We start from the raw sequence: 25,197 nt of genomic DNA on the forward strand, positions 1-25,197 counted from the left end.
TCCTGCCATTCTGAACTCCACAGTCAATTTGAATCAATCTGTAAGAGCTGCCAAAAATGAAAAACCAACCCCCCCTCGGTGTCATTGTGGTCGAAGAGCTAAAAGACTGTATGTATCAAATACCGGTCCAAATCACGGCAAAGCATTTTGTGGTTGTCCTGTCAGTAAGCAGGAAGGCAATAAGAAAGGCTGTGGATACTTCAAGTGGGAATATGCATCTCTGAAAGAGAAATCTAATGTTCTCACTGTGAATGCAGATGCTTTGACCTCTCCTGGAACTTCTTCCAACACTGCAGGAAATTCTTCCCACAAGAAATACTTGTGTCTTAGACCCTCTATGAGAACTTGAAAATTGATGGGGTTTTGTCCAGATCTTAAGCTTAATTACTTGTTGCTGCTTACTATTATCAGGATGGTCAAATGATCTTAGATATGTCTTCTGAGAATGGGACCAAAATGACATGCTTGGTTAAAGTAAATAAAAGTGGAAATTGCTCAAGCATGTCATAAACTGTCTCATTAATGAAGTGAGAGAACTGATCAAGCTGCGAGTGCTAAAATTAAAGTATGAACAGCTGATGGTAAATATTTTACACTTCTATTTTATCATCTATTTTAAACTCTTTACTAGTCCAGTCTTTAAACATCACTGCCATGATACAGATTTTATTTATACTCATTTTTCTAAACATACTTGTATTGAGCTGCAACTTTTAAAAATGTATTTATTGTTGCACTTCTGAAAAGTGATTCTTGATTCCTCGCCAACCTAGAACATTTCCAGGAATGTCCCAATCTGCAACCTTTTCCAGGGAACCTCGACCTGGAATGGCACTAGACTCCCGCTGACCTAAAACAGTTCTGGACAGAATCTCCAATTCAGTTCTAGATTCACTCAACTACAATGGTTCTAGACTTGAGCCACACCTCTAGAATGCTTCTAGGTGCACTGGCTCCAGAACCTTTCCAGGAACCCCTCAATCTGGAACTTTCACAGGCACCCCCCCCCATGACCCAGAACTAGTTGACTGCAAAGTGTTCTAGGCCAGTAAGTCTGAAACCATACCAGGGAGCATCTGGGACGGTTCTAGACTTGGCGACCTAGAACCGCCCTCCACTCGGTTCTAGATCTGGCAACCTAGAACCGGTCTCGATTCGGTTCTAGACTTGGCGACCTAGAACCGTTCTAGACTTGGCGACCTAGGACCGCTCTGGACTTGCCGGCCTAGAACCATTCCAGGGTGAGTCTAGAAAGCAACATTTGGCATGCAGCTATGAGGAACACACCTTTTTTGTTTTACTTCCCAAGCCAAAAGCCCACTGGCATGAAAAGCAGTCTTTGGATTTGGGGGGCAACTGTTATGATTATTCTATGACTTCTACAAGCTACATTTTCCCACTCTTCATTACTCTAATTGACTTCTTCACATTTTCTTGGCAACCCTAATGGAATTTATTGCTGTAGCTGCAAAGTGTCTGAACATACGGTTTCTGCCTGTCCGTAGCCTTCATGAATATCCAGCCCAGTGTGCTCTTCCCATTCTCCCATCACTTCAGGGTTGATTGGCTCCCCGGCACTCACAGAGTGCCGCAGGCTTCTGAATTTGTAGCTTGGTGGGAAAGAAAAAGCAAATAATTGGCAGAGTTAAGCAGACACAGTGATCTGTCTGCAATGTCCCCTTCCTTATTGTATTCCTGGATCATGGAGTCCTTTCTACATGAAAATAAAATCTTCACCAAGTCCTATACATTCCGTTCCAATTGTGTGGAGCTAAACATAAACAAATCTGCAAAAATGCAAACGCTCTTTTATTTCTCCATTATTTTAACATCTAGTAATTGATACAGTGTTTCTAACCCTAGAATCTAAACTGGGGTCTCCAACAAAATGGTAACAAAAAGTCACAGGAGAGTTGCCAAGCTGCACTGACACGCGCTATTCTTGTAGAGCATGGTAGTGGGGGAATGCAGGGGAAAAACAAAGGGAAGGGGAATCCAACTATAAAAGCACTTTGGAAAATAGGTCAATCATGCTACTCTATCATTATTATCCTACTATTTCATCAGCTAAACTGCTTTTCAAAGTCTCATGCAAGTTTGCTACAATTTGTGGCATCTGTGATGGTTACGCTGTCCCTGAAATGTTTACTCTGGCTTTGTTCCTAATATGTCAGATTCAAGATGTTGAGAAATACATGACTACCTTTGCTGTTACATCATTGTAACTCTGAAGTAAAGTCAAGGTGAGAAGAGCATTTGGTCCACTATTTTGATCAAATACACTAATAAGGATCTTTTCTTTGGCTTACCTGGACAGTCTACGTTGCACCAACATTCGATAGGCAGTTGGAGCAGAACAGAAGACTGTTATGGGAAATCTTGACAGACTCTAGAGAATTAGAATTAAAAAAAGTAGATGTCGCTACTGAAACACGTGAGGTCTCACCTACATCACAAGAGATAACATAACGATCTCTGTATTCAGCTTACAAAACTCAAGAACAAAAGCAGTTAGCTTTGTACTCGCCAACACGAATATACAGCAGTTCTATTTAAACAGGTTCTTCTTCAAAACAGAATCTACATCTTTTTACAGCTAGTTCAACGCACCCAAGCTTTGTGCTCTGGAAAGCTTTTCAGTCTCCCTTGCAGAAGTTCTTCATAATTCCAACTTAAGTAGAAAACAAAGGAAACCATAAGGCTACTTTTTCAGACGTTCCAGAGGGGAATGACCGATAAAGTGTTCTTCAATGGATCTTAATGTTAGCTAACAATTTTCAGCCATCACAGTAACGTGGGTATGATGATAAAGGGATTCCGTGTAAAAGGAATAATGGTGGTCTTTTTCACAGAGTTGCGTGCAGAGGATGTAACAGAATATAACGCTGGTGCCATTTGTTAAAGAAATATAGGCTTGCTGCCTCTTCACTCCTTAACATGCAGTTCTACAGTACATGCAAGCAAAATTCTCAGTTATCTGCTGCTGTCACTCATTTTAACACCACCACCAAAGCGCTCCACAAGCTCCTGTCCCATTTCTTGCGGGCTTCACTTTTAGGCCTAGGAATGGATGTTTGCAGGTTTGGGCAGTCGAATCTCCTCTCAGCAGAGTACAGAACAAAAATTTGGGGACGTTAAAGATTCTCGTGTTTGGGGGCTTACACTTACAGCCTTCACTACTGAAATACCAGTTGCTTACTTCCTGGTGAAGCTCACAATTCTTCAGCATACTGCCCCTGAATAGCTCTGGGGAAGTGAAAATCTAGGGAGGACGAGCCAGAGAGAAGAGTGCTGTTGCTGGGCTCTCCTTGCTTACCTCAAAGACAATGCTTGGGTCGAAGCGGGGCATCTTCTGTGCAAAGACACAGGCCCCTTGAATCCATGGGGAAAAAATGCTGCTCCAACCTGACTTTGCCCAGCCCGTGTCTGATGTATTCCAAAATATATCTGAAGGAGTCAAGTCCAGCCAGTACCTGGGTGACACAGTGCAAGAGTCCACAATCTCTATTTGGCAGAAAGAGGGCCAACATTAAAACATCAACAACAGACGTGCCAATGAAGCACTGTTTTTCTTGGCTAGATGATGATCAGCAAATGACGGAATTTCTGAGCGGGAGTGGGTCACAGTGCAGTGAAGATGTCATCAGGATAGACTGATGTTGCATTTTTCTAGGAGAAAAATTATACTGATGGACAAGCTAATACCACCTCGAAACAGGATGCTGAATAAATAGGTATGAGATTGCAGGAGTTTTGTTGAAATCATATTGTAGGGATAAGGATTCTTTGAGGTTTACTTACTTTTTAGTTTGCTCTCTTCTGATTTGTTACTCTTTGCCAGTTAGAATGAGATGCATTGCTACGCCAATTTTCTAAACAACACAGTTTTATAAACTCAGAGATCTCACGAACCTGTGTAGTCCTTCCTATGTTCGGAACTATCAGCATTTTGTTCCTGTGGGACTTGTCTCTAAAGCAGTCACGCATGAATTCAGAAGCCTAAGAGCCATGTCTTTTCCCCCTTTTTACGGTACACACCTCATAAACTTGTTCTTTGCTGATGTTCAGTAAATGGGCAATCTATTAATTATACACAATGAAGAGTTTAGAAGAAGTTAAAGAAAATGTGAAAAAAGAGGTTAGTGACTCTGTATGACTGCCAAGTGCAATACACACTAAGGCAGCTAACCTCCAACTACGCCTTGTTGCACAGAAAAAAGGCCAGTTGGGACTGAATAGAACTGCTGCTTTTTAAAATAGTGAAACACAGAGCTGCTGGTAAAATCTTCTCTTCCCCTTCTTTCTGCCAATTTACCAGCTACAGAAATACATCTGTGATTTAAAGTGATAGCCTTACCTTCCACTTACTGTGAGGCCAATGCCATAGCTGCTGTGGGAATGTGCAGTCCTTTTTGGAGCCCCCGTAGTTCCACTGGTAAAATAGATGGCCATCGGGTCTTGACGCTTTGTGGTCACGCAGTGGTGATCAGAAGGAGCATGCCTTTAAAATGTGCAAAATGAGGAATACAGTGATTTGAAAGGGTGAATTACACATTCTTGAAAACGCTTGGCTAAAATAACTTCTGCAGCAAGCAGAAGTGTCATAAACATTGACATTTTCCCACTGTGCAGTCCTGAAGGGAGGAAAATATTTTGGCATGTGCCAACATTTCCTGTTCACAACAAATCACTGTGCTTGCCTTTCATTGTTTCTGTGGCGCTTTCACAGTAGTGGTTACTCACTTCAGGAGCTCTCTGAAGTTCAGCCATCCTTCTCTGTGGCCCTCTGATACAAGCAGCTTGGCTTTCAGAGACTGCCATTCAGGCCCACCTGAGCCCACAGCTGGTGCCACAGAACCATCAGTGATGACACACTTTGCCTTTGATTTCTGTAGTCGATGGAGAATGTCCTTTGCTGTCAGCTGCTGCCTGCCAGGAATCGGGACAGTTCCTAAAGGAGAATACTCTCAATATTTAAGAACAATACTTGTACCTAGAAACAGTCTCTAGCTTGCCTTGTGCTTATTAGTGGGACAGGGCTGCGCTGAAAGCAGGCTTTGGCTCTGCATTTGTAAATATACCCTTCTTTTTCATGCACTAAATTCGACGGGAGGATCACTGCAAGTTAGAAAATACTAGGCTCAACATGGGACAGCCAAAGAAACCAACAGAAGGACTTTTTTGGGGTGGAAAGCATTGCCACTGGGACATGCTACCCCTCTGGATTTGTATTCTTCACTAGTAAATACAGGTGTACCTGTCCTCACAGGGTATGCTGCTAGTGTTTGTGAGGCCCCGAGACATTCTGGGCTGTAAATACTGGCAAGCCGAGTATTTAACATAGCCCACAGGGGAACATGTGAAACTCTCGGGTAAGTATGTGCTAATTGCATTGTAAGTTAAGAAGACGATGCATTTGCGATGCATCACAAGTGCTGGAAAGAGGAGAATGACAGAGGTCCACGGACTCCCAGAATTTCCTTAACAGCTAGAGCATGTTCAAAAAATCCTAAAAGTACCATAAAGACAACACTTGGCATGAAGGGTGTTGACCAGCATGGCAGTGATGATCATCCCCGTTAGCATGTTTGTAGTTCTGAGTCTATTAAATAGCAATGATCGGTGTATGTGACAGCAGCTATAGCTATAAATCATTTCTATGCTTTTACTAACCTGTTCGCATGCAAGCCACATTCAGCAGCCACCACTCCGGGATCCTGGGCAGAATCCAAATAACTCTGTCTCCCGGTTGCAGACCACAGGCACCAGACAGTACATTAGCCGCTTGCCTGGACAGGACTCCCAGCTCTTCAAAGCTCCACTTCACTTCTTCTCCGTCACCGCTTACCCACCACAATGCAGGGTTTTCAGGCTTTTTGCCCTCCTACAGGACAACAGGGCACAGTGCAAATGCTTCATTTAGGGAACATGTTGCCTTTAATTTAAGCCTGAGGAAGGAAAACAGTCATCATTTATTGAATGCTGAATAAACCTGGGGCATAATAAATATGAATGAATAAACCGTGGGGTGTAAGCCATAAAGTTCAACTGAATGGTTACAGGGCCAAGATAGAATGGATTAGTTTAAGACTGAGAGAAGGGATTCATGGTTCTTCCCATTCTGACTTGTTACAGGGTAAGTTACTTACCCTTATGCTTACTTACCTCAATTGTAAAACAGACACCTGACTTGTACAGTGACCTTGAGATTTATTAAGTGCGAGGTGGTATTTCTGAAGTCGTTTTTCCTTTACCGTGAAGAGGCTATGAAATGCTGTATATTAATCACCTGCATTTTTCTTCTTAGTTATTCTAGAATAGGAAGCCTAAAGGGCCAAAAGGTGCCTTGCAGGATCTGGGGATAGCTTTTGCAGGACGGGAGCATTCTGGTAAGTATGATATGATGATTCTCATCTTAATATATATATTTTTATAAAGCTAAACAGCTACTGTAACTTTTTCAAGTTACGTAATGCTCTGTTCAACAAAAGCATCAAAATAAGAAAGACCAGATGCTTCAAAGATTAGAGTTTGTCATCTCTAAGTTTATGCTTTTTTCTGAAATCTGGCCTAGTCCTTTGAAGTGTATGTTGCACAACACAGCCAAACATCAAATTATTAGGGTTCAAAAGAAAAAGACAGTGGGGGAAGAATAAGGAAATCGAGGGAGAATCAAGGAAACTTGATCTTACTGGATAGGTCTGGACATCTTATTAGTGTAAGAGAATATTAGTACAATCGGAATTTGATATAAGTGATAAAACAAAACAAGAATGTTAGTAATCAGGACCATATATTAAACTCTGGTTAGATGACCATTAGATGTTCAGCAAAGGAAACTTTACTGCCACTGCCCTTTTCCGAACTTTCTCTAGAAAACCATGTGTCAGAGTTCCGTGAATCCCTTCCATTTATGTAAGCCTTACCTGAATGCCTTTTCCCCCACTAACAGTAGTTTAAAAGGAAGAACATGAACATAACCATTCTTTTCAAGGCTTGGATGATTCTCGGAATACTGCCCGTCTTGCTTGGAGGATGATTTGTGATGGATGTGTGCTGAAGGTTACTAAATCTTTGGCTAAGCTTAGTAACTTCTTCACATCTTCCCTTCTACTTGCTTCAGAGCCTGGCATCCAGATGAGAGATGAGCTATTCAAATAAACAACCCAGCATCTTGACTATGAATTGAACAGAACATCATTAGGCTAATATGTTTATTAATTTAGAGCATTGATTTCTACTTCTGGGGATTCATTTCCCCAAATCTCCATTTGTGGGAACTCCCCTCCATTTGGGGACTCCCTAGGCACATCCAAAGGGGAACCTGATTTCCCGAACACTGAGTATAAACTTCACTGACAAGACTCCACTGGGAAGTAATAGCAGACCTGAAACATCTGGAGATACAACTTGCAAAATAAGCTCTCCAGTGGAGGAAAACCACAACAGTGCTACCGGAGTTATGATAAATTCCAACGTACAAACAGGAGAACAACAGGAGAGAAGCACAATCAATTCCTCTACAGCCATCCATGTTGCATCTAGCAGCAGCTTAAGGACTGATTTACATGATCAAGCCCAAAGCTCTTTAACAGCATCTGCTGACAGATTTGCTTTTCCTCTTGGACAGCCACAGCTATCTCGCGGTACAGGCATTCAGAAAGGGTTCCGCAATGGGCACCTGACGACTACTGCCAAATACAGCTCTCCAGTACATGGATCAGGACTAGTGCTTGTCTCCACTACCATCCCCTCAGTTAATATCTCTGAGGAGGATACTAGTACTAGTTCCGATTGTTTCTCTCTGCTGACTGACTGGGAAGAGGTAGCTTTCATACCAGAATCACAGTATGAACACAATTCAGATTGTGTTCCATTCAAAGATGACTCCAGTACAGCTATTTTAACAGCATCTGAAGAAACAACAATTTCTAGAGCATCAGTTGTCATGAGTTCAGATCTTCAAAGTTTGGGGAAAACTGTGGTACCTGTGGAACCTCGGAAGTCTATCGTTTACAAAAGTCCCGATACTATGATCTATAATGTAGGAATGGTCCAAAGGCAGACTTCAAACTTTTCTGCTTTTAAGTTACCACCTGCAAAGGCAAATGCTACTTCATCACATTCAGCATTAACTGGAAATGATTCCACTCCCGAGGCTCCTCAAAGAAAGCCAACAAGTCCAAAAATGTTCCCACCAGCGAAAAAACACTCTTTTGCTATCTAGAAAGAGAAGACTGCATCTTTTAGGCATTGCTTACCTTCAAGAAGTTCAAACTTGTCCAAAGTGTCTCCTGCCATTCTGAACTCCACAGTCAATTTGAATCAATCTGTAAGAGCTGCCAAAAATGAAAAACCAACCCCCCCTCGGTGTCATTGTGGTCGAAGAGCTAAAAGACTGTATGTATCAAATACCGGTCCAAATCACGGCAAAGCATTTTGTGGTTGTCCTGTCAGTAAGCAGGAAGGCAATAAGAAAGGCTGTGGATACTTCAAGTGGGAATATGCATTTCTGAAAGAGAAATCTAATGTTCTCACGGCGAATGCAGATGCTTTGACCTCTCCTGGAACTTCTTCCAACACTGCAGGAAATTCTTCCCACAAGAAATACTTGCGTCTTAGACCCTCTATGAGAACTTGAAAATTGATGGGGTTTTGTCCAGATCTTAAGCTTAATTACTTGTTGCTGCTTACTATTATCAGGACGGTCAAATGATCTTAGATATGTCTTCTGAGAATGGGACCAAAATGACATGCTTGGTTAAAGTAAATAAAAGTGGAAATTGCTCAAGCATGTCATAAACTGTCTCATTAATGAAGTGAGAGAACTGATCAAGCTGCGAGTGCTAAAATTAAAGTATGAACAGCTGATGGTAAATATTTTACACTTCTATTTTATCATCTATTTTAAACTCTTTACTAGTCCAGTCTTTAAACATCACTGCCATGATACAGATTTTATTTATACTCATTTTTCTAAACATACTTGTATTGAGCTGCAACTTTTAAAAATGTATTTATTGTTGCACTTCTGAAAAGTGATTCTTGATTCCTCGCCAACCTAGAACATTTCCAGGAATGTCCCAATCTGCAACCTTTTCCAGGGAACCTCGACCTGGAATGGCACTAGACTCCCGCTGACCTAAAACAGTTCTGGACAGAATCTCCAATTCAGTTCTAGATTCACTCAACTACAATGGTTCTAGACTTGAGCCACACCTCTAGAATGCTTCTAGGTGCACTGGCTCCAGAACCTTTCCAGGAACCCCTCAATCTGGAACTTTCACAGGCACCCCCCCCATGACCCAGAACTAGTTGACTGCAAAGTGTTCTAGGCCAGTGAGTCTGAAACCATACCAGGGAGCATCTGGGACGGCTCTAGACTTGGCGACCTAGAACTGCCCTCCACTCGGTTCTAGATCTGGCAACCTAGAACCGGTCTCGATTCGGTTCTAGACTTGGCGACCTAGAACCATTCTAGACTTGGCGACCTAGGACCGCTCTGGACTTGCCGGCCTAGAACCATTCCAGGGTGAGTCTAGAAAGCAACATTTGGCATGCAGCTATGAGGAACACACCTTTTTTGTTTTACTTCCCAAGCCAAAAGCCCACTGGCATGAAAAGCAGTCTTTGGATTTGGGGGGCAACTGTTATGATTATTCTATGACTTCTACAAGCTACATTTTCCCACTCTTGATTACTCTAATTGACTTCTTCACATTTTCTTGGCAACCCTAATGGAATTTATTGCTGTAGCTGCAAAGTGTCTGAACATACGGTTTCTGCCTGTCCGTAGCCTTCATGAATATCCAGCCCAGTGTGCTCTTCCCATTCTCCCATCACTTCAGGGTTGATTGGCTCCCCGGCACTCACAGAGTGCCGCAGGCTTCTGAATTTGTAGCTTGGTGGGAAAGAAAAAGCAAATAATTGGCAGAGTTAAGCAGACACAGTGATCTGTCTGCAATGTCCCCTTCCTTATTGTATTCCTGGATCATGGAGTCCTTTCTACACGAAAATAAAATCTTCACCAAGTCCTATACATTCCGTTCCAATTGTGTGGAGCTAAACATAAACAAATCTGCAAAAATGCAAACGCTCTTTTATTTCTCCATTATTTTAACATCTAGTAATTGATACAGTGTTTCTAACCCTAGAATCTAAACTGGGGTCTCCAACAAAATGGTAACAAAAAGTCACAGGAGAGTTGCCAAGCTGCACTGACACGCGCTATTCTTGTAGAGCATGGTAGTGGGGGAATGCAGGGGAAAAACAAAGGGAAGGGGAATCCAACTATAAAAGCACTTTGGAAAGTAGGTCAATCATGCTGCTCTATCATTATTATCCTACTATTTCATCAGCTAAACTGCTTTTCAAAGTCTCATGCAAGTTTGCTACAATTTGTGGCATCTGTGATGGTTACGCTGTCCCTGAAATGTTTACTCTGGCTTTGTTCCTAATATGTCAGATTCAAGATGTTGAGAAATACATGACTACCTTTGCTGTTACATCATTGTAACTCTGAAGTAAAGTCAAGGTGAGAAGAGCATTTGGTCCACTATTTTGATCAAATACACTAATAAGGATCTTTTCTTTGGCTTACCTGGACAGTCTACGTTGCACCAACATTCGATAGGCAGTTGGAGCAGAACAGAAGACTGTTATGGGAAATCTTGACAGACTCTAGAGAATTAGAATTAAAAAAAGTAGATGTCGCTACTGAAACACGTGAGGTCTCACCTACATCACAAGAGATAACATAACGATCTCTGTATTCAGCTTACAAAACTCAAGAACAAAAGCAGTTAGCTTTGTACTCGCCAACACGAATATACAGCAGTTCTATTTAAACAGGTTCTTCTTCAAAACAGAATCTACATCTTTTTACAGCTAGTTCAACGCACCCAAGCTTTGTGCTCTGGAAAGCTTTTCAGTCTCCCTTGCAGAATTTCTTCATAATTCCAACTTAAGTAGAAAACAAAGGAAACCATAAGGCTACTTTTTCAGACGTTCCAGAGGGGAATGACCGATAAAGTGTTCTTCAATGGATCTTAATGTTAGCTAACAATTTTCAGCCATCACAGTAACGTGGGTATGATGATAAAGGGATTCCGTGTAAAAGGAATAATGGTGGTCTTTTTCACAGAGTTGCGTGCAGAGGATGTAACAGAATATAACGCTGGTGCCATTTGTTAAAGAAATATAGGCTTGCTGCCTCTTCACTCCTTAACATGCAGTTCTACAGTACATGCAACCAAAATTCTCAGTTATCTGCTGCTGTCACTCATTTTAACACCACCACCAAAGCGCTCCACAAGCTCCTGTCCCATTTCTTGCGGGCTTCACTTTTAGGCCTAGGAATGGATGTTTGCAGGTTTGGGCAGTCGAATCTCCTCTCAGCAGAGTACAGAACAAAAATTTGGGGACGTTAAAGATTCTCGTGTTTGGGGGCTTACGTTTATAGCCTTCACTACTGAAATACCAGTTGCTTACTTCCTGGTGAAGCTCACAATTCTTCAGCATACTGCCCCTGAATAGCTCTGGGGAAGTGAAAATCTAGGGAGGACGAGCCAGAGAGAAGAGTGCTGTTGCTGGGCTCTCCTTGCTTACCTCAAAGACAATGCTTGGGTCGAAGCGGGGCATCTTCTGTGCAAAGACACAGGCCCCTTGAATCCATGGGGAAAAAATGCTGCTCCAACCTGACTTTGCCCAGCCCGTGTCTGATGTATTCCAAAATATATCTGAAGGAGTCAAGTCCAGCCAGTACCTGGGTGACACAGTGCAAGAGTCCACAATCTCTATTTGGCAGAAAGAGGGCCAATATTAAAACATCAACAACAGACGTGCCAATGAAGCACTGTTTTTCTTGGCTAGATGATGATCAGCAAATGACGGAATTTCTGAGCGGGAGTGGGTCACAGTGCAGTGAAGATGTCATCAGGATAGACTGATGTTGCATTTTTCTAGGAGAAAAATTATACTGATGGACAAGCTAATACCACCTCGAAACAGGATGCTGAATAAATAGGTATGAGATTGCAGGAGTTTTGTTGAAATCATATTGTAGGGATAAGGATTCTTTGAGGTTTACTTACTTTTTAGTTTGCTCTCTTCTGATTTGTTACTCTTTGCCAGTTAGAATGAGATGCATTGCTACGCCAATTTTCTAAACAACACAGTTTTATAAACTCAGAGATCTCACGAACCTGTGTAGTCCTTCCTATGTTCGGAACTATCAGCATTTTGTTCCTGTGGGACTTGTCTCTAAAGCAGTCACGCATGAATTCAGAAGCCTAAGAGCCATGTCTTTTCCCCCTTTTTACGGTACACACCTCATAAACTTGTTCTTTGCTGATGTTCAGTAAATGGGCAATCTATTAATTATACACAATGAAGAGTTTAGAAGAAGTTAAAGAAAATGTGAAAAAAGAGGTTAGTGACTCTGTATGACTGCCAAGTGCAATACACACTAAGGCAGCTAACCTCCAACTACGCCTTGTTGCACAGAAAAAAGGCTTGTTGGGACTGAATAGAACTGCTGCTTTTTAAAATAGTGAAACACAGAGCTGCTGGTAAAATCTTCTCTTCCCCTTCTTTCTGCCAATTTACCAGCTACAGAAATACATCTGTGATTTAAAGTGATAGCCTTACCTTCCACTTACTGTGAGGCCAATGCCATAGCTGCTGTGGGAATGTGCAGTCCTTTTTGGAGCCCCCGTAGTTCCACTGGTAAAATAGATGGCCATCGGGTCTTGACGCTTTGTGGTCACGCAGTGGTGATCAGAAGGAGCATGCCTTTAAAATGTGCAAAATGAGGAATACAGTGATTTGAAAGGGTGAATTACACATTCTTGAAAACGCTTGGCTAAAATAACTTCTGCAGCAAGCAAAAGTGTCATAAACATTGACATTTTCCCACTGTGCAGTCCTAAAGGGAGGAAAATATTTTGGCATGTGCCAACATTTCCTGTTCACAACCAATCACTGTGCTTGCCTTTCATTGTTTCTGTGGCGCTTTCACAGTAGTGGTTACTCACTTCAGGAGCTCTCTGAAGTTCAGCCATCCTTCTCTGTGGCCCTCTGATACAAGCAGCTTGGCTTTCAGAGACTGCCATTCAGGCCCACCTGAGCCCACAGCTGGTGCCACAGAACCATCAGTGATGACACACTTTGCCTTTGATTTCTGTAGTCGATGGAGAATGTCCTTTGCTGTCAGCTGCTGCCTGACAGGAATCGGGACAGTTCCTAAAGGAGAATACTCTCAATATTTAAGAACAATACTTGTACCTAGAAACAGTCTCTAGCTTGCCTTGTGCTTATTAGTGGGACAGGGCTGCGCTGAAAGCAGGCTTTGGCTCTGCATTTGTAAATATACCCTTCTTTTTCATGCACTAAATTCGACGGGAGGATCACTGCAAGTTAGAAAATACTAGGCTCAACATGGGACAGCCAAAGAAACCAACAGAAGGACTTTTTTGGGGTGGAAAGCATTGCCACTGGGACATGCTACCCCTCTGGATTTGTATTCTTCACTAGTAAATACAGGTGTACCTGTCCTCACAGGGTATGCTGCTAGTGTTTGTGAGGCCCCGAGACATTCTGGGCTGTAAATACTGGCAAGCCGAGTATTTAACATAGCCCACAGGGGAACATGTGAAACTCTCGGGTAAGTATGTGCTCATTGCATTGTAAGTTAAGAAGACGATGCATTTGCGATGCATCACAAGTGCTGGAAAGAGGAGAATGACAGAGGTCCACGGACTACCAGAATTTCCTTAACAGCTAGAGCATGTTCAAAAAATCCTAAAAGTACCATAAAGACAACACTTGGCATGAAGGGTGTTGACCAGCATGGCAGTGATGATCATCCCCGTTAGCATGTTTGTAGTTCTGAGTCTATTAAATAGCAATGATCGGTGTATGTGACAGCAGCTATAGCTATAAATCATTTCTATGCTTTTACTAACCTGTTCGCATGCAAGCCACATTCAGCAGCCACCACTCCGGGATCCTGGGCAGAATCCAAATAACTCTGTCTCCCGGTTGCAGACCACAGGCACCAGACAGTACATTAGCCGCTTGCCTGGACAGGACTCCCAGCTCTTCAAAGCTCCACTTCACTTCTTCTCCGTCACCGCTTACCCACCACAATGCAGGGTTTTCAGGCTTTTTGCCCTCCTACAGGACAACAGGGCACAGTGCAAATGCTTCATTTAGGGAACATGTTGCCTTTAATTTAAGCCTGAGGAAGGAAAACAGTCATCATTTATTGAATGCTGAATAAACCTGGGGCATAATAAATATGAATGAATAAACCGTGGGGTGTAAGCCATAAAGTTCAACTGAATGGTTACAGGGCCAAGATAGAATGGATTAGTTTAAGACTGAGAGAAGGGATTCATGGTTCTTCCCATTCTGACTTGTTACAGGGTAAGTTACTTACCCTTATGCTTACTTACCTCAATTGTAAAACAGACACCTGACTTGTACAGTGACCTTGAGATTTATTAAGTGCGAGGTGGTATTTCTGAAGTCGTTTTTCCTTTACCGTGAAGAGGCTATGAAATGCTGTATATTAATCACCTGCATTTTTCTTCTTAGTTATTCTAGAATAGGAAGCCTAAAGGGACAAAAGGTGCCTTGCAGGATCTGGGGATAGCTTTTGCAGGACGGGAGCATTCTGGTAAGTATGATATGATGATTCTCATCTTAATATATATATTTTTATAAAGCTAAACAGCTACTGTAACTTTTTCAAGTTACGTAATGCTCTGTTCAACAAAAGCATCAAAATAAGAAAGACCAGATGCTTCAAAGATTAGAGTTTGTCATCTCTAAGTTTATGCTTTTTTCTGAAATCTGGCCTAGTCCTTTGAAGTGTATGTTGCACAACACAGCCAAACATCAAATTATTAGGGTTCAAAAGAAAAAGACAGTGGGGGAAGAATAAGGAAATCGAGGGAGAATCAAGGAAACTTGATCTTACTGGATAGGTCTGGACATCTTATTAGTGTAAGAGAATATTAGTACAATCGGAATTTGATATAAGTGATAAAACAAAACAAGAATGTTAGTAATTAGGACCATATATTAAACTCTGGTTAGATGACCATTAGATGTTCAGCAAAGGAAACTTTACTGCCACTGCCCTTTTCCGAACTTCCTCTAGAAAACCATGTGTCAGAGTTCCGTGAATCCCTTCCATTTATGTAAGCCTTACCTGAATGCCTTTTCCCCCACTAACAGTAGTTTAAAAGGAAGAACATGAACATAACCATTCTTTTCAAGGCTTGGATGATTCTCGGAATACTGCCCGTCTTGCTTGGAGGATGATTTGTGATGGATGTGTGCTGAAGGTTACTAAATCTTTGGCTAAGCTTAGTAACTTCTTCACATCTTCCCTTCTACTTGCTTCAGAGCCTGGCATCCAGATGAGAGATGAGCTATTCAAATAAACAACCCAGCATCTTGACTATGAATTGAACAGAACATCATTAGGCTAATATGCTTATTAATTTAGAGCATTGATTTCTACTTCTGGGGATTCATTTCCCCAAATCTCCATTTGTGGGAACTCCCCTCCATTTGGGGACTCCCTAGGCACATCCAAAGGGGAACCTGATTTCCCGAACACTGAGTATAAACTTCACTGACAAGACTCCACTGGGAAGTAATAGCAGACCTGAAACATCTGGAGATACAACTTGCAAAATAAGCTCTCCAGCGGAGGAAAACCACAGCAGTGCTACCGGAGTTATGATAAATTCCAACGTACAAACAGGAGAACAACAGGAGAGAAGCACAATCAATTCCTCTACAGCCATCCATGTTGCATCTAGCAGCAGCTTAAGGACTGATTTACATGATCAAGCCCAAAGCTCTTTAACAGCATCTGCTGACAGATTTGCTTTTCCTCTTGGACAGCCACAGCTATCTCGCGGTACAGGCATTCAGAAAGGGTTCCGCAATGGGCACCTGACGACTACTGCCAAATACAGCTCTCCAGTACATGGCTCAGGACTAGTGCTTGTCTCCACTACCATCCCCTCAGTTAATATCTCTGAGGAGGATACTAGTACTAGTTCCGATTGTTTCTCTCTGCTGACTGACTGGGAAGAGGTAGCTTTCATACCAGAATCACAGTATGAACACAATTCAGATTGTGTTCCATTCAAAGATGACTCCAGTACAGCTATTTTAACAGCATCTGAAGAAACAACAATTTCTAGAGCATCAGTTGTCATGAGTTCAGATCTTCAAAGTTTGGGGAAAACTGTGGTACCTGTGGAACCTCGGAAGTCTATCGTTTACAAAAGTCCCGATACTATGATCTATAATGTAGGAATGGTCCAAAGGCAGACTTCAAACTTTTCTGCTTTTAAGTTACCACCTGCAAAGGCAAATGCTACTTCATCACATTCAGCATTAACTGGAAATGATTCCACTCCCGAGGCTCCTCAAAGAAAGCCAACAAGTCCAAAAATGTTCCCACCAGCGAAAAAACACTCTTTTGCTATCTAGAAAGAGAAGACTGCATCTTTTAGGCATTGCTTACCTTCAAGAAGTTCAAACTTGTCCAAAGTGTCTCCTGCCATTCTGAACTCCACAGTCAATTTGAATCAATCTGTAAGAGCTGCCAAAAATGAAAAACCACCCCCCCCTCGGTGTCATTGCGGTCGAAGAGCTAAAAGACTGTATGTATCAAATACCGGTCCAAATCACGGCAAAGCATTTTGTGGTTGTCCTGTCAGTAAGCAGGAAGGCAATAAGAAAGGCTGTGGATACTTCAAGTGGGAATATGCATCTCTGAAAGAGAAATCTAATGTTCTCACGGCGAATGCAGATGCTTTGACCTCTCCCGGAACTTCTTCCAACACTGCAGGAAATTCTTCCCACAAGAAATACTTGCGTCTTAGACCCTCTATGAGAACTTGAAAATTGATGGGGTTTTGTCCAGATCTTAAGCTTAATTACTTGTTGCTGCTTACTATTATCAGGACGGTCAAATGATCTTAGATATGTCTTCTGAGAATGGGACCAAAATGACATGCTTGGTTAAAGTAAATAAAAGTGGAAATTGCTCAAGCATGTCATAAACTGTCTCATTAATGAAGTGAGAGAACTGATCAAGCTGCGAGTGCTAAAATTAAAGTATGAACAGCTGATGGTAAATATTTTACACTTCTATTTTATCATCTATTTTAAACTCTTTACTAGTCCAGTCTTTAAACATCACTGCCATGATACAGATTTTATGGTTAAAGTAAATAAAAGTGGAAATTGCTCAAGCATGTCATAAACTGTCTCATTAATGAAGTGAGAGAACTGATCAAGCTGCGAGTGCTAAAATTAAAGTATGAACAGCTGATGGTAAATATTTTACACTTCTATTTTATCATCTATTTTAAACTCTTTACTAGTCCAGTCTTTAAACATCACTGCCATGATACAGATTTTATTTATACTCATTTGTCTAAACACACTTGTATTGAGCTGCAACTTTTAAAAATGTATTTATTGTTGCACTTCTGAAAAGTGATTCTTGATTCCTCGCCAACCTAGAACATTTCCAGGAATGTCCCAATCTGCAACCTTTTCCAGGGAACCTCGACCTGGAATGGCACTAGACTCCTGCTGACCTAAAACAGTTCTGGACAGAATCTCCAATTCAGTTCTAGACTCACTCAACTACAATGGTTCTAGACTTGAGCCACACCTCTAGAATGCTTCTAGGTGCACTGGCTCCAGAACCTTTCCAGGAACCCCTCAATCTGGAACTTTCACAGGCACCACCCCCCCCATGACCCAGAACTAGTTGACCGCAAAGTGTTCTAGGCCAGTGAGTCTGGAACCATACCAGGGGGAGTCTGCGAACGGCTCTAGACTTGGCGACCTAGAAAGGTTCTCGACTTGCCGACCTAGAACGGTTCTCGACTCGGTCCTAGACTCGGCGACCTAGAACCGTTCTAGACTCGGTTCCGGATTGGCGACCTAGAACGGTTCTCGACTCGGTTCTAGACTCGGCGACCTAGAACCGTTCTAGACTCGGTTCTAGACTCGGCGACCTAGAACGGTTCTCGACTCGGCTCTAGACTTGCCAACCTAGAACCACTCTAGACTTGCCGACCTAGGACCGCTCTGGACTTGCCGAACTAGGACCGCTCTGGACTTGCCGGCCTAGGACCATTCCAGGGTGAGTCTAGAAAGCAAAATTTGGCATGCAGCAATGAGGAACACACCTTTTTTGTTTTACTTCCCAAGCCAAAAGCCCACTGGCATGAAAAGCAGTCTTTGGATTTGGGGGGCAACTGTTATGATTATTCTATGACTTATACAAGCTACATTTTCCCACTCTTCATTACTCTAATTGACTTCTTCACATTTTCTTGGCAACCCTAATGGAATTTATTGCTGTAGCTGCAAAGTGTCTGAACATACGGTTTCTGCCTGTCCGTAGCCTTCGTGAATATCCAGCCCAGTGTGCTCTTCCCATTCTCCCATCACTTCAGGGTTGATTGGCTCCCCGGCACTCACAGAGTGCCGCAGGCTTCTGAATTTGTAGCTTGGTGGGAAAGAAAAAGCAAATAATTGGCAGAGTTAAGCAGACACAGTGATCTATCTGCAATGTCCCCTTCCTTATTGTATTCCTGGATCATGGAGTCCTTTCTACACGAAAATAAAATCTTCACCAAGTCCTATACATTCCATTCCAATTGTGTGGAGCTAAACATAAACAAATCTGCAAAAATGCAAACGCTCTTTTATTTCTCCATTATTTTAACATCTAGTAATTGATACAGTGTTTCTAACCCTAGAATCTAAACTGGGGTCTCCAACAAAATGGTAACAAAAAGTCACAGGAGAGTTGCCAAGCTGCACTGACACGCGCTATTCTTGTAGAGCATGGTAGTGGGGGAATGCAGGGGAAAAACAAAGGGAAGGGGAATCCAACTATAAAAGCACTTTGGAAAGTAGGTCAATCATGCTACGCTATCATTATTATCCTACTATTTCATCAGCTAAACTGCTTTTCAAAGTCTCATGCAAGTTTGCTACAATTTGTGGCATCTGTGATGGTTACGCTGTCCCTGAAATGTTTACTCTGGCTTTGTTCCTAATATGTCAGATTCAAGATGTTGAGAAATACATGACTACCTTTGCTGTTACATCATTGTAACTCTGAAGTAAAGTCAAGGTGAGAAGAGCATTTGGTCCACTGTTTTGATCAAATACACTAATAAGGATCTTTTCTTTGGCTTACCTGGACAGTCTATGTTGCACCAACATTCGATAGGCAGTTGGAGCAGAACAGAAGACTGTTATGGGAAATCTTGACAGACTCTAGAGAATTAGAATAAAAAAAAAGTAGATGTCGCTACTGAAACACGTGAGGTCTCACCTACATCACAAGAGATAACATAACGATCTCTGTATTCAGCTTACAAAACACAAGGACAAAAGCAGTTAGCTTTGTACTCGCCAACACGAATATACAGCAGTTCTATTTAAACAGGTTCTTCTTCAAAACAGAATCTACATCTTTTTACAGCTAGTTCAACGCACCCAAGCTTTGTGCTCTGGAAAGCTTTTCAGTCTCCCTTGCAGAAGTTCTTCATAATTCCAACTTAAGTAGAAAACAAAGGAAACCATAAGGCTACTTTTTCAGACGTTCCAGAGGGGAATGACCGATAAAGTGTTCTTCAATGGATCTTAATGTTAGCTAACAATTTTCAGCCATCACAGTAACGTGGGTATGATGATAAAGGGATTCCGTGTAAAAGGAATAATGGTGGTCTTTTTCACAGAGTTGCGTGCAGAGGATGTAACAGAATATAACGCTGGTGCCATTTGTTAAAGAAATATAGGCTTGCTGCCTCTTCACTCCTTAACATGCAGTTCTACAGTACATGCAACCAAAATTCTCAGTTATCTGCTGCTGTCACTCATTTTAACACCACCACCAAAGCGCTCCACAAGCTCCTGTCCCATTTCTTGCGGGCTTCACTTTTAGGCCTAGGAATGGATGTTTGCAGGTTTGGGCAGTCGAATCTCCTCTCAGCAGAGTACAGAACAAAAATTTGGGGACGTTAAAGATTCTCGTGTTTGGGGGCTTACGTTTACAGCCTTCACTACTGAAATACCAGTTGCTTACTTCCTGGTGAAGCTCACAATTCTTCAGCATACTGCCCCTGAATAGCTCTGGGGAAGTGAAAATCTAGGGAGGACGAGCCAGAGAGAAGAGTGCTGTTGCTGGGCTCTCCTTGCTTACCTCAAAGACAATGCTTGGGTCGAAGCGGGGCATCTTCTGTGCAAAGACACAGGCCCCTTGAATCCATGGGGAAAAAATGCTGCTCCAACCTGACTTTGCCCAGCCCGTGTCTGATGTATTCCAAAATATATCTGAAGGAGTCAAGTCCAGCCAGTACCTGGGTGACACAGTGCAAGAGTCCACAATCTCTATTTGGCAGAAAGAGGGCCAATATTAAAACATCAACAACAGACGTGCCAATGAAGCACTGTTTTTCTTGGCTAGATGATGATCAGCAAATGACGGAATTTCTGAGCGGGAGTGGGTCACAGTGCAGTGAAGATGTCATCAGGATAGACTGATGTTGCATTTTTCTAGGAGAAAAATTATACTGATGGACAAGCTAATACCACCTCGAAACAGGATGCTGAATAAATAGGTATGAGATTGCAGGAGTTTTGTTGAAATCATATTGTAGGGATAAGGATTCTTTGAGGTTTACTTACTTTTTAGTTTGCTCTCTTCTGATTTGTTACTCTTTGCCAGTTAGAATGAGATGCATTGCTACGCCAATTTTCTAAACAACACAGTTTTATAAACTCAGAGATCTCACGAACCTGTGTAGTCCTTCCTATGTTCGGAACTATCAGCATTTTGTTCCTGTGGGACTTGTCTCTAAAGCAGTCACGCATGAATTCAGAAGCCTAAGAGCCATGTCTTTTCCCCCTTTTTACGGTACACACCTCATAAACTTGTTCTTTGCTGATGTTCAGTAAATGGGCAATCTATTAATTATACACAATGAAGAGTTTAGAAGAAGTTAAAGAAAATGTGAAAAAAGAGGTTAGTGACTCTGTATGACTGCCAAGTGCAATACACACTAAGGCAGCTAACCTCCAACTACGCCTTGTTGCACAGAAAAAAGGCTTGTTGGGACTGAATAGAACTGCTGCTTTTTAAAATAGTGAAACACAGAGCTGCTGGTAAAATCTTCTCTTCCCCTTCTTTCTGCCAATTTACCAGCTACAGAAATACATCTGTGATTTAAAGTGATAGCCTTACCTTCCACTTACTGTGAGGCCAATGCCATAGCTGCTGTGGGAATGTGCAGTCCTTTTTGGAGCCCCCGTAGTTCCACTGGTAAAATAGATGGCCATCGGGTCTTGACGCTTTGTGGTCACGCAGTGGTGATCAGAAGGAGCATGCCTTTAAAATGTGCAAAATGAGGAATACAGTGATTTGAAAGGGTGAATTACACATTCTTGAAAACACTTGGCTAAAATAACTTCTGCAGCAAGCAGAAGTGTCATAAACATTGACATTTTCCCACTGTGCAGTCCTAAAGGGAGGAAAATATTTTGGCATGTGCCAACATTTCCTGTTCACAACAAATCACTGTGCTTGCCTTTCATTGTTTCTGTGGCGCTTTCACAGTAGTGGTTACTCACTTCAGGAGCTCTCTGAAGTTCAGCCATCCTTCTCTGTGGCCCTCTGATACAAGCAGCTTGGCTTTCAGAGACTGGCATTCAGGCCCACCTGAGTCCACAGCTGGTGCCACAGAACCATCAGTGATGACACACTTTGCCTTTGATTTCTGTAGTCCATGGAGAATGTCCTTTGCTGTCAGCTGCTGCCTGCCAGGAATCGGGACAGTTCCTAAAGGAGAATACTCTCAATATTTAAGAACAGTACTTGTACCTAGAAACAGTCTCTAGCTTGCCTTGTGCTTATTAGTGGGACAGGGCTGCGCTGAAAGCAGGCTTTGGCTCTGCATTTGTAAATATACCCTTCTTTTTCATGCACTAAATTCGACGGGAGGATCACTGCAAGTTAGAAAATACTAGGCTCAACATGGGACAGCCAAAGAAACCAACAGAAGGACTTTTTTGGGGTGGAAAGCATTTCCACTGGGACATGCTACCCCTCTGGATTTGTATTCTTCACTAGTAAATACAGGTGTACCTGTCCTCACAGGGTATGCTGCTAGTGTTTGTGAGGCCCCGAGACATTCTGGGCTGTAAATACTGGCAAGCCGAGTATTTAACATAGCCCACAGGGGAACATGTGAAACACTCGGGTAAGTATGTGCTAATTGCATTGTAAGTTAAGAAGACGATGCATTTGCGATGCATCACAAGTGCTGGAAAGAGGAGAATGACAGAGGTCCACAGACTCCCAGAATTTCCTTAACAGCTAGAGCATGTTCAAAAAATCCTAAAAGTACCATAAAGACAAAACTTGGCATGAAGGGTGTTGACCAGCATGGCAGTGATGATCATGTTAGCATGTTTGTAGTTCTGAGTCTATTAAATAGCAATGATCGGTGTATGTGACAGCAGCTATAGCTATACATCATTTCTATGCTTTTACTAACCTGTTCGCATGCAAGCCACATTCAGCAGCCACCACTCCGGGATCCTGGGCAGAATCCGAATAACTCTGTCTCCCGGTTGCAGACCACAGGCACCAGACAGTACATTAGCCGCTTGCCTGGACAGGACTCCCAGCTCTTCAAAGCTCCACTTCACTTCTTCTCCGTCACCGCTTACCCACCACAATGCAGGGTTTTCAGGCTTTTTGCCCTCCTACAGGACAACAGGGCACAGTGCAAATGCTTCATTTAGGGAACATGTTGCCTTTAATTTAAGCCTGAGGAAGGAAAACAGTCATCATTTATTGAATGCTGAATAAACCTGGGGCATAATAAATATGAATGAATAAACCGGGGGGTGTAAGCCATAAAGTTCAACTGAATGGTTACAGGGCCAAGATAGAATGGATTAGTTTAAGACTGAGAGAAGGGATTCATGGTTCTTCCCATTCTGACTCGTTACAGGGTAAGTTACTTACCCTTATGCTTACTTACCTCAATTGTAAAACAGACACCTGACTTGTACAGTGACCTTGAGATTTATTAAGTGCGAGGTGGTATTTCTGAAGTCGTTTTTCCTTTACCGTGAAGAGGCTATGAAATGCTGTATATTAATCACCTGCATTTTTCTTCTTAGTTATTCTAGAATAGGAAGCCTAAAGGGACAAAAGGTGCCTTGCAGGATCTGGGGATAGCTTTTGCAGGACGGGAGCATTCTGGTAAGTATGATATGATGATTCTCATCTTATAGATATATATTTTTATAAAGCTAAACAGCTACTGTAACTTTTTCAAGTTACGTAATGCTCTGTTCAACAAAAGCATCAAAATAAGAAAGACCAGATGCTTCAAAGATTAGAGTTTGTCATCTCTAAGTTTATGCTTTTTTCTGAAATCTGGCCTAGTCCTTTGAAGTGTATGTTGCACAACACAGCCAAACATCAAATTATTAGGGTTCAAAAGAAAAAGACAGTGGGGGAAGAATAAGGAAATCGAGGGAGAATCAAGGAAACTTGATCTTACTGGATAGGTCTGGACATCTTATTAGTGTAAGAGAATATTAGTACAATCGGAATTTGATATAAGTGATAAAACAAAACAAGAATGTTAGTAATCAGGACCATATATTAAACTCTGGTTAGATGACCATTAGATGTTCAGCAAAGGAAACTTCACTGCCACTGCCCTTTTCCAAACTTTCTCTAGAAAACCATGTGTCAGAGTTCCGTGAATCCCTCCCATTTATGTAAGCCTTACCTGAATGCCTTTTCCCCCACTAACAGTAGTTTAAAAGGAAGAATATGAACATAACCATTCTTTTCAAGGCTTGGATGATTCTCGGAATACTGCCCGTCTTGCTTGGAGGATGATTTGTGATGGATGTGTGCTGAAGGTTACTAAATCTTTGGCTAAGCTTAGTAACTTCCTCACATCTTCCCTTCTACTTGCTTCAGAGCCTGGCATCCAGATGAAAGATGAGCTATTCAAATAAACAACCCAGCATCTTGACTATGAATTGAACAGAACATCATTAGGCTAATATGCTTATTAATTTAGAGCATTGATTTCTACTTCTGGGGATTCATTTCCCCAAATCTCCATTTCTTTGGGGACTCCCTAGGCACATCCAAAGGGGAACCTGATTTCCCGAACACTGAGTATAAACTTCACTGACAAGACTCCACTGGGAAGTAATAGCAGACCTGAAACATCTGGAGATACAACTTGCAAAATAAGCTCTCCAGCGGAGGAAAACCACAACAGTGCTACCGGAGTTATGATAAATTCCAACGTACAAACAGGAGAACAACAGGAGAGAAGCACAATCAATTCCTCTACAGCCATCCATGTTGCATCTAGCAGCAGCTTAAGGACTGATTTACATGATCAAGCCCAAAGCTCTTTAACAGCATCTGCTGACAGATTTGCTTTTCCTCTTGGACAGCCACAGCTATCTCGCGGTACAGGCATTCAGAAAGGGTTCCGCAATGGGCACCTGACGACTACTGCCAAATACAGCTCTCCAGTACATGGCTCAGGACTAGTGCTTGTCTCCACTACCATCCCCTCAGTTAATATCTCTGAGGAGGATACTAGTACTAGTTCCGATTGTTTCTCTCTGCTGACTGACTGGGAAGAGGTAGCTTTCATACCAGAATCACAGCATGAACACAATTCAGATTGTGTTCCATTCAAAGATGACTCCAGTACAGCTATTTTAACGGCATCTGAAGAAACAACAATTTCTAGAGCATCAGTTGTCATGAGTTCAGATCTTCAAAGTTTGGGGAAAACTGTGGTACCTGTGGAACCTCGGAAGTCTATCGTTTACAAAAGTCCCGATATTATGATCTATAATGTAGGAATGGTCCAAAGGCAGACTTCAAACTTTTCTGCTTTTAAGTTACCACCTGCAAAGGCAAATGCTACTTCAGCACATTCAGCATTAACTGGAAATGATTCCACTCCCGAGGCTCCTCAAAGAAAGCCAACAAGTCCAAAAATGTTCCCACCAGCGAAAAAACACTCTTTTGCTATCTAGAAAGAGAAGACTGCATCTTTTAGGCATTGCTTACCTTCA

At 42.1% G+C, this 25,197-nt stretch overlaps 2 protein-coding genes across 2 annotated transcripts in view; one reads left to right on the top strand and one right to left on the bottom strand.

The window, feature by feature from the left end:
- Window positions 1-24,297, top strand: part of ERI2 (ERI1 exoribonuclease family member 2) — a 253,255-nt gene extending 228,958 nt beyond the window's left edge. The window contains exon 7 of the mRNA XM_064520290.1: window positions 24,071-24,297. Within this exon, the coding sequence (XP_064376360.1) occupies window positions 24,071-24,108 (38 nt within the window). The 3' untranslated portion in view covers window positions 24,109-24,297. The remainder of the gene's footprint in view (window positions 1-24,070) is intronic.
- LOC135329876 (acyl-coenzyme A synthetase ACSM3, mitochondrial-like) lies at window positions 18,232-22,821 on the bottom strand (the record flags this gene model as incomplete). Its single annotated transcript, XM_064519921.1, has 6 exons — window positions 18,232-18,559; window positions 19,259-19,338; window positions 20,267-20,423; window positions 21,308-21,451; window positions 21,694-21,901; window positions 22,620-22,821. Coding segments are annotated over 6 exons (948 nt in total), but the record flags the coding sequence as incomplete, so codon positions are not given.
- Window positions 24,298-25,197: the final 900 nt, after the last annotated feature.

This window comes from Dromaius novaehollandiae, chromosome 14 (genome assembly GCF_036370855.1).
Source record: "Dromaius novaehollandiae isolate bDroNov1 chromosome 14, bDroNov1.hap1, whole genome shotgun sequence".
Taxonomy (NCBI): domain Eukaryota; kingdom Metazoa; phylum Chordata; class Aves; order Casuariiformes; family Dromaiidae; genus Dromaius; species Dromaius novaehollandiae.